General features: G+C 52.6%; 1 protein-coding gene across 1 annotated transcript; it reads left to right on the forward strand.

The window, feature by feature from the left end:
* The first annotated feature begins 4,892 nt into the window (after window positions 1–4,892).
* On the forward strand, window positions 4,893–8,367 carry CLEC4G (C-type lectin domain family 4 member G). The gene is made up of 9 exons (XM_040240551.1): window positions 4,893–4,997; window positions 5,570–5,671; window positions 5,947–6,000; window positions 6,187–6,249; window positions 6,427–6,531; window positions 6,867–6,956; window positions 7,170–7,318; window positions 7,445–7,560; window positions 7,823–8,367. Exons 1-9 carry the CDS (start codon window positions 4,943–4,945, stop codon window positions 7,959–7,961), a joined length of 873 nt encoding a protein of 290 aa, XP_040096485.1. The 5' UTR covers window positions 4,893–4,942; the 3' UTR covers window positions 7,962–8,367.
* The last annotated feature ends 1,951 nt before the right edge of the window (window positions 8,368–10,318 follow it).

A 10,318-nucleotide genomic window follows, 5' to 3' on the forward strand; every position in this document is an offset into this window, starting at 1 on the left:
ATAGCATGTATTAAGATTTCATTCTTTTTATGGCTGACATTTCATTGTTTAAATGTACCCCACTGTGTTTATTCACTTATCAGTTGGTGGACAGTTGGCTTAGTTCCACTTTTTGGTTACTATGAATCATGCTGCTATGATCATTCATGTGAAAGTTTTTATGTGGGTGTATGTTTTCATATTTCTTGGAAACAGCTGGGTCACATGGTAATACTATGTTTCACTGACATAAGAACTGTCAAACCACTTTCCAAGGAAATGTTGCATTTTCAGAAGACCCTTCCTGACTGTCCTAAAACAGCTGCCCTAAATCACTCGCTATCTGTCTACCCTATTTCATTTGCCCTTCATTCCTCGGTGGAATAGTATAGAATAGTGTATATACTTACTGCTCTGTGACACAATACATGGCACATATTAATTTGCTGTCTATGCAAGATAAACCACCCTACTTCTTGGGGTTTAAAACTGACTTGTTATTTTTCACAATTCCACGGGTTTCGGGGGTGACCCCTTTCCTGGTCTTGCCTAGAATCAGTTGGGTTGTTGCCCCGGGGTGACAGTTGAACTGGCTGGACGAGCCAAGAGGATTTTTCTTGCTGGAGGCCATGGGGACCGCCTTCCCCTCCACGTGGTCTTCATTCTCACCCAGCAAAGTCAGGCTCTCTAACCAGGAGACCCGCAGCGCGCCAGGAGCACGCGGCGGGAAGCCGCAAAACGCACTGGCGCCCCCGGACTCTGAGTTCACGTGGTGGCGCTTCTGTACACCCATTGGTCAAAGCAAGTCACGCGGGTGTTCGAGATTCTGACTGAGAGGAAATTGATTCCACTTGAGGGGAGGAGTAACAAAGTCACAATGCAGGGTTTTGTGTAGGAAAGCGGTTAAGATTTGGTCTGGATGTTTCAGTCTTGCACAGTGACTAAGAGAATTGGCTGTGTTGCAGGAGGAACATGGCTTTGGATTAGGGCACAGACGCGTTTTGGCTAAATCCTGGGTGAACTACCTTTCCTGTCTGAACTTGTGATTTCTTCCTGTGAAGTAGAAGCAATAAATAAATTTTTTAAAATTTATTTATTCACTTATTTTTGGCCGTGCTGGGTCTTCTTTGCTGGGTGTGCTTTCTCTAGCTGTGACAAGTGGAGGTTACTCTCTCCTTGTGGAGCATGGATTCAATGGTTGTGGCGCACTGGGCCCAGTAGTTGTGCACCATGTGGGATCTTCCCAGACCAGGACTTGAACCCGTGTCTCCTGGGTTGGCAGGTGGATTCCTTACCACTTGAGCCATCACAGAAGACCCTGCAACCCAGTTTTATCATCACTCTGATAATCCTCCTTTTAGTTATCACCAAGAATGCTTTCAAATTGTGGTGCTGGAGAAGACTCTTGCAGGGTCCCTTGGGCTGCAAGAAGATCAAACCAGTCAGTGCTAAAGGAAATCAACCCTGAGTATTTATTGAAAGGACTGATGCTGAAGCTGAAACTCTGATACTTTGGCCACCTGATACAAAGAGCTGACTCTTTGGCAAAGACTTTGATGCTGGGAAAGATTGAAGGCAAAAGGAGAAGGGCGCAGTAGACCCTGAGATGGTTAGGTAGTATTACCAACTCAATGGACATGAATTTGAGCAAACTCTGGAGCATAATGGGGAAGAGAGAAGCCTGGTGTGCTGCAATCCATGGGGTCTCAAAGAGTTGGATACAACTTAGCCACTACACAACAAAAATAAGAAAATAGGTTAAAATCAACATTTCTAAGACCCTTTCTCTCCCTCTACATGGGTAATCCATTTAAATAGAGTTTTCAGTTGATCTTGGATGGCCAGTCATAGAAGGATTATAATAACAGTATCAACAGCAAAAATAAAAGCAGCTACCTCTTATGGAACCCTGCCAGGCTGAATGTGTTACTCTGCAGGTCTCTTGAAACAGACAGGGAGTCTTTGGGTCACCCCAGAAGCAGAGCCTAAGGATTAGAGGACTTGTAGTTTACCTGGGAGGTGGTTCTAGAAGCCCCTGGAGGAATGTGAGGATAGGAGAGGGAAGGGAAAATGCTAGTATAGGCTGTGCCCAGGTGCAGGTACTGCTGTGGGCACCTAGGGCTGAATCTCACAGGGGACCTTTGGGAGCTGGTGCAGAACACATGACTCCAAGTTACAGTAACGAGTGTCTTCCTTTAAAAAAACTTCTCTTGTCTTTCCATTGTATTTGATCATGTAATTCCCTTTCATTCCTGCCTGAGACAAGGTGAGAGGATAGGAATCGAATAACAATTTTAAACACAAGGTGGATAAGGTTTGTTATTTCTGAGGGTTGTTGAGAGGATGTGAGAAGGTGGAGTGTGTAAATGCATCTATGCTGCTGCTGCTGCTGCTGCTGCTGCTGCTAAGTCGGTTCAGTCGTGTCTGACTCTGTGCGACCCCAGAGACAGCAGCTCACCAGGCTCCCCCGTCCCTGGGATTCTCCAGGCAAGAACACTGGAGTGGGTTGCCATTTCCTTCTCCAGTGCATGAAAGTGAAAAGTGAAAGTGAAGACACTCAGTCCTGTCTGACTCTTAGTGACCCCATGGACCGCAGCCTACCAGGCTCCTCCGTCCATGGGATTTTCCAGGCAAGAGTGCTGGAGTGGGGTGCCATTGCCTTCTCCGAAATACGTCTATAACGGGGGCTAAAACGCAGGAAGTGCTCCTTACCAAAAAAAAAATTTTTTTTTTCCTTTTCAGCGAGGCCCACCCAGGCCACCTTACTTGCTGGTCACTGCTCCAGCCTGACACTCCAGGGCTCTTCGTCCAACTTGATTGGTCTTCCTTTTCTTTTGTAACATTTGTGACCTTTTTGTTTGTTTTATATTTTATTTTTAAATACTTTTTAAATGTTATAGTGGAGTACAGTTGATTCACAATGTTGTGTTAGTTTTAGTCTTACAGAAAAGTGATTCAGTTATACATGTACATAGATCTATTCTTTCACAAATTCTTTCCCGAGTTAGGTTGTTACAGAGTTCCCTGTGGTGCACAGTAGGTCTTGTTGGTTAACCATTTTAAATATAGCAGTGTGTAAATAATCACAAATTCCCTAACTATCCCTTCCCCCACCCTTCCGTTCTGGTAACCATAAGCTTGTTCTTTAAGACTATGAAGGCTGTTCCTGTTTTGTAAATAAGTTCAGTGTGCTTGTGACTTTTAAAAAAGTGTTTTAATTTTTGGCTGCGCTGGGTCTTCATTGCTGATGGGCTTTTTCCTCGTTGAAGCGAGTGGTGGCAACTCTCTAGTTGCTGTGCGCAGGCTTCTCATTGCAGTGGCTTCTCTTGTTAACGAGTACCAGCTCTAGGGTGTGCGGACCTCAGTAGTTGCAGTGTTCGGGCTCAGTAGTTGTGGCACACGGGTTTTGTTACTCCTTGGCATTTTGAATCTTCCTGAACCAAGGATCAAACCCAGGTCTCCTGCATTGGCTGGTGGATTCCCATTCACTGTACCGCCAGGAAAGTCCTGCTTGTGACTTTTTAAAACACAGTGTTAAAGTCCTTACCCTCAGTATATGAACACTGGGGGCCAATCAGTCTTTGCTGTGGGGGCCTGTCCTGTGCATTGTAGGATGTCGGGCCTCATCTTTGGCCTCCATTCACTAGATGCCAGGAGCACCCCCACCAACTGTGACAACCACAAATGTCTCCTGACATTGGTCCATATCAGTGGGGGAGATTAATTGCTTGGAGTTTAGAGCCACTATGCTATTCAGCTTATCTTTTGATTATGTTCATTGTTGGCTGTTTCCACATCCTGAAAGTGAAAAGTGAAAGTCGCTCAGTTGTGTCCAACTCTTTGAGACCCCATGGACTGTCCATGGCGTTCTCCAGGCCAGAATACTGGAGTGGGTAGCCCTTCCCTTCTCCGGCGGATCTTCCCAACCCAGGAATTGAACCCAGGTCTCCCGAATTGCAGGTGGATTCTTTACCAACTGAGCTATCAGGGAAGCTCCTACTGGAATGTTAACTCCAAGGGAAAAGGAATTTGCTTCTTTGGGGCATTGACGTAGCTTCAGTTCCTCAGCACATGGTAGGCATCCAATATTAGTTGAAAGAATGAGTGACATTAGGAGGGTTTTGTGCCTGGGGATGGTGTCAAGGCTTGCCACGTATTACTTCATTTCTTTATCACAGTATTCCTTGGAGGGAGGCCTTGTCATTCTTCCCCTTTGCACAGAGGAGAAAAACAGAGGCTTCTAGAAGTTGCATATGAATACCCTATACATACACACCCAGTCGTAGAGTCCAGAAGCTTAGCTGACTGTCCCTCAACCATTGGCAATGTTCTCCCTTCTGGCCGAAGAGGACTGAAGGAAGCTCAGGTCAGATGCAACTTCTAGCTGGCTCCTGCAGTAGAGCCGAAAAGGGATGAGCAGCTGGCACAGGGTGGGGTGGAGGGTGGGGGTAGAGTGGGGGGCACACCTGAAGGGGCTTTCTCAGGGACCAGAATGGAGCGGCCTTGAACTTGACTGGGGTCAACCTGTCTCTCTCTGAAGGCAGATTGATGCCAGACTTATAAGAGATGCAGACTGGGCCAGAAAGAGAAGCCCCAGCAGCCCCTGGGGAGTGTTGCTGGAGTGTGTACTTGGTGATGGTCCAGTCCGGATGAGCAGCCTGGAGATGCTGCTGCTGCAACCAGGCCCGGGAGGCCCGATCAGCACACTTCACTCCCCACCCCTCCCTCCCCACTTCTTCTACCCCTCCACCCCCTCCAACTCCCCACTTCCCCTCCCCACCCCTCCCTTACTCCAGCCTAGCCCAGCCCAGCCCAGAAAGGGTCCATCTCTGTGATTGGTCCGTGGTTCTCGGTACCAGGAATTGAGACCAGGAAGATGGGAAGGAAGGAAGAGGGTGGGTAGGGTGGGGGGAGGGATGGGACTACTTTTGTATCTACTCCCAGAGCTAGGCGCCTTTTCACCATGGACACTGCTGGGTACAGCAAGTGGGACGGCAGGCAGGAAGAGGTCCCCGAAGGTATGAGCAACGGGACTGCCTCACAGGTCCCCTTGGGTCCCTCTCTGGCCAGTGGTTTGGGGTCTGATGGGGAAGGGAGGGGTTTCCTAGGTGGCGGTAGTGGTAAAGAACCCCCCTGCCAATGCAGAAGACGTAAGAGACGCGGGTTCATTCCATCCCTAGATTGGGAAGATCCCCCGGAGGAGGGCATGGCAACCCACTCCAGTATTCTTGTCTGGAGAATCCCATGGACAGAGGAGCCTGGCGAGCTACCATCCATCCATAGGGTTGTAGAGTCAGACAAGAGTGAAGTGATTTGGCACACACGCACGCACGCATGCATGGGGGAAGGGAGAGGATCAGCCACGAGAGAGCTTATGTGGTGGGTGCAGGAAAGACACCACGGATCCTAGAGTCAGCTGGATCTGGTTTCAAATTCCAACTCTGCCGCTTAGGGGCTGTGTGTGACCACAGGCAAGTTACTGCACCTCTCTGAATCTCAGTTACCTGGGAGAAACCCAAGTGACTGGGGCTCAGTCCTCGGAGGCCAAGGATCCAGGGAGGAGCTCAGGAGTCCGTCTGTCTTACCCCAGGGTACTCGGGACGCTGGGGACAGAGACCCCGTTTCCTGATCTTGGCTCTCGTGGTCATCACAGTCCTGTGGGCCCTCATTCTCAGCGTAATGTTTTCCAAGGGTGAGTGACTGGATGACGGGAGATGGCATGTGCACCCCTCCCCCCGCCCCGCGCCCCGCAGAGAACATAGACGTTTTCTGCGCCCCAGGACTCACCAGCCAGATCGGGAGCCTCTGCCCGGGTCTGAGTGCGAGCACCCACATGTGCGAGCCTGTGCCCCCGTACCTGTCCGCCATGCTGCACGTCCGTCCGCCCCCTTCTGTGCACCCCATGACCCGGGTCCCCGCACTCCCAGGGGCCGAGGGGAGCGTTTTCGAGTCCTCCTCTCTCCGCAGCGTCCACCGAGCGCGGGGCGCTGCTTGTCCACCAAGACCTGCTGAGCACAAACGGTACGGAGAGAACAGAGGCTCTTGCCATAGTTCGGGGGCGGAAGGTTCTCGGACCCCGGTGTCGGAGTAGTGGGAGGGAGCGCGGGGATCCCACGGTCCGCGGGGCTGGCCCTGGAGTTGGGTGGGGTCCTGGGAGTCCCCGAGGGTGACCTGGCGTGCGTGCGGGCGGGCGTGGAATCGTTCCAGCCTCCAAACAGACGGCGGTGCTGGGTATCTTGGAGGAGGAGGTCCGAGCGTGCAATAGCTGCTGTGAGTGAGATGGTGGTGGTGGGCGGTGGGCGGGGGGCGGGGGTGGGGTGGGGTGGCGAGCGGGCGGGACTTGTGGCCGGGATTGGAGGAGGCGAGGGGGAGCCGGGCTCGCGGCTCTTAGGGGCTGGGCGGGCTGACCTCAGGTGTCCCGCTCCCATCACCTCACCCCCTCCCCAGGCCTGGGGACGCAGACACAGCTGAAGACAGTCAGCAAGGAGCTTGCAGAGGCAAGGTCGAAGTTGTTGCAGCAGGAGAGTGCCCTAAAAGAATTGAGCCAGCGCGGTGAGGGCGGGACCATCCCTGACCCCTCACCCCGGCTGTTACCCGAACCTTGATTCACTCTGGACCCTTCTATGCACCACCACCCCAGACACACCTAACGTGTGATCTTGACCGTTGACCCAAATCATGTCCCCCATCCTGACCCTGACCTGTGGACTCTAACCTTAACTGCAAGTCCTAACCCTAACCACAACGGGCACCCTACCCAGCTCTAACAGTCCTTGACAGTAATGTCATTCTTCACCTTGGCACTGACCACGGACGTGGGTGCTGACCTTAACTAATCATGATCTTACCCTTGATCCTGACCCTAGCTATAATCTTCTCCCTCTCAGTGACCCAGAGCCTGGCTGAAGCGGGGAGGGACCGTGAGAACATTCGCACCGAGCTCTTCCGGGCACTGGAGCAAGCCCGGCTTGGGAACAGTGAGCAAGCGGGGAGGGCGGCGAGAGGAGAGGATCAGTGGACCCTGCCCGGGGTTCCCTGATCCGCCTGGCCCCGCCCTTTGACCTTGGCCTGGTCTCGGTGGTTCCAATTGGGCCCGGGGTTGGGGGGGTTGTCCAACATCCCCCTCTCCAAGCCACTTCGTCTGCTCCGCTTGGGAGCAAATCATCTCTTTGACACTTGCCACCCTGCAGGCTCCTGCAAGGAGTGCCCCGCGTCGTGGCTGCCGTTCCAGGGTTCCTGTTACTTCTTCTCCACGCTGCGGGCCACGTGGGTGGAGGCACAGCAGCACTGCGAGCGCTCCGGCGCGCACCTGGTGATAGTGGGAGGCCTGGAAGAGCAGGTGCGAAACCCCGGCTGCCTGGGAGCGGGGAGAGGGCTGAAAAAGTTTACCCGAGGGGGCGTGGCCCGGGGTCATAGGGGGCGGGGCAGGACGGACGCCGCCGGCTCAGTTTTCCCCACTGCCCAGGGTTTCCTGAGTCGGAATACGCGTGGCCTTGGTTACTGGCTGGGCCTCAGGGCCGTGCGCAAGGTGCGCAGGATCCAGGGCTACCAGTGGGTGGACGGAGTCGCGCTCAGCTTCAGGTGAGAGAAGGGACCTGGGGAGGCTAACCGTTCGGATCCTAGGGGAAGTGATTCGGCCAGGTCATAGGGTCTCCTTAGGGCTGGGTGGACCAGACCCCAGGAACTGACTAGGGTTAAATCCTGGGCTGAGAAAGTTATACACCAAGGTGCATACTCAGGTTAATTCTCAGGATTTGAGGGTTAGACCCAAGTAATAAACAGGCTAGAACTCGGAAAGGCCTAACTTTTCAGCAACACCCCCTCCCCTGCTAAACCACTGCAGCCACTGGAATCGGGGGGAGCCCAACGACTCTATGGGGCGCGAGGATTGTATCATGATGCTCCGCACGGGGATGTGGAACGACGCGCCGTGTGACAACGAGAACGACAACTGGATCTGTGAGAAGAGGCTCAGCTGCTGACCTTGCCCCTGGCCCAGAGCTGCGCCCACTGGCACTTGTCCAATCGCCTGAGCCGCTCACCTTCTTGGCTCCGCCCACCACCGTGAATCCCTTCCCCACCCAGCTCTAGCAATAACCATGGCGCCACCCATAGCCCAAGCCAGTAACTGCACGGGGAGACTTTCGCTCCAACCTCGCTGCAACCCCTCACCCGTGGACCTCACCAAGTCTGCTCCCGCTGCAAAATCTGAGTTCCTTGGACCCGTGATCTGACCCCCATCACCCTCCCCAACCAAGGCCCGGCGACTCAGGGATGGAGCTGTTTGATTTATTTGCATTTTTACCCCAGGTGAGCTGCCTCAAAGGGGATTTTGTGAACCTTCTTGGCAGCCCCAGGGAGCACCAATAAATGAGAAAATGAATCTTGGCTCCTGCCTCTGACCTAGGCTTTATCTCAGAGACTCTGATGTAATTCATGTGAGTGACCCTGACCTCAGGGCCCCATGTGCACGCATGTGTGTCTGACTCTTTCCCACTTCATGAACTGTGGCCCGCCAGGTTCCTCTGTCGTGGGATTTCCCAGGCAAAAATCCTGGAATGGGTTGCCATTTCCTTCTTCAGGGAATCTTCCTGACCCAGGGACTGAACCCTCATCTCCTGTGTCTCCTGCACTGGCAGGCAGATTCTTTACCACTAGAGCAAACTGGGAAGCCTCCAGGGGCTGATGACCCCCGGGGGGGGGGGGCCCCCCCCCCCCCCCCCCCCCCCCCCCCCCAGCCACACCTGAAACCCAGTGTGTAAGCTGCATTGGGCCAGGGGGATTGTAGAGCCCTGGGGACACAGGAATGAGTCAGACCCTGTCCCTACGCCCTGGGACAATGTGACCAGTGACTAGACTGAGGAATGCATGGAGGAGTCCCCTGTGTCCCCAGAAGGACTCTGCTGAGATGCTGCAGTGCTGGCCTGGTTCCCTGAGGAGACTGTCACCCTGTTGAGATTATACGTAGTCTGACACAGAGATGGGAGAGGGGCAGCTCGGATCTGATGAGCAGGCTCCTTCCGTCTCGGGCACCCCAGGTCCTGTAGGGAGTTCAGGAAATACATCCAGAAAAGATGGACTTTGGAAGAACAATGGGGTTTCAACTCTGGCAATGGAGCTGGGAAGGGAGGGGTTTGCAGACAGAGGGTGTTGGCAAGTAGAGGGTGTCGCTGAGCCCATTTCAAGGCGGGGGGAATATGAGGAGCAGACAGCCTGAATTTATCAGCTGGGGACTTTTGATCTGAATTTACCCAGCACTCCTGTCCTGGGGACCTGGAGCCTCTCCCAGGTTTTCCAGTGGAGACAGGTCCGACCGTGCAACAGAAGCGAGTGACAGGCTAGCAGCATTTAGTTCGGTGCAAAGCTGAGTCCAGAACCAAGCTGCCCAGCCCTGAAAGCATCCACTGAACAGGAAGAGGAGGGATCAGCACCGAAACTCCCTGACCAGGCGGAATCTTTCCGTGTTGTAACCAGGAAACCCCCCAACCTGTCTGAATCCTCCAAAGTGCAGCCCAGAGCAAGACACTGACCTTGCCCAGGAGCTGTCTGGACTTCTGGACAGATATTGTACTTAGCGGACTGTTGGTCAGACTGAGGGATTTCCAGATAGTCAGCTATGGAGAGTGTATAAGTTTCCTACTGCTGCTGTAACAAATGTCCAACAGATTGGTGGCTTGAAACAATATACAGCTATTTTACCCTTGTGGAGGTCAAAATTAGTTTCACTGGGATGAAATCAAGGTCACCAGGACTGGAGTCCCTCCAGAAACTCCATATGACCTAGCAATTTCCCTTCTGGGTAGATATTCAAAGGAATTGAAAGTGGGTTCTTTAAAAAAAATGTGGCTGGGCTAGGTCTTCGTTGCTGCACACAGGCTTTCTCTAGTTACAGTACGTAGGTTTCTTATTGTGGAGGCTTCTCTTGTTGCAGAGAACAGGCTCTAGGGCTCACAGGCTTCAGAAGTCATGGTGCAAGGGCTCAGTTGCTCTGCAGCATGTAGAATCTTCCCAGACCAGGAACTGAACCCATGTCTCCTGTATTGGCAGGCAGATTCTTAACCACTGAACCACCAGCAAAGTCCTGAAAGCAGGGTCTTGAAAAGATATTTGCATACCCATGTTTATAGCAGCGTTATTCACAATAGCCAACCGGTAGAAGCAACCCAAGTGTGCATCAGTGGATGAATAGATAAACCAAACAAGCTCATCCATACAATGGAATATTATTCAGCCTTGAAAAAGGAAGGAAATTCTGACACATACTATAACAGTATGCTGTGTGAAATAAACCACTCACAAAGGACAAATACTGGTGCTTAATGGATACCGAGTTTCAGTT

Source organism: Oryx dammah, unplaced genomic scaffold (assembly GCF_014754425.2).
Source record: "Oryx dammah isolate SB20612 unplaced genomic scaffold, SCBI_Odam_1.1 HiC_scaffold_5, whole genome shotgun sequence".
NCBI lineage: Eukaryota > Metazoa > Chordata > Mammalia > Artiodactyla > Bovidae > Oryx > Oryx dammah.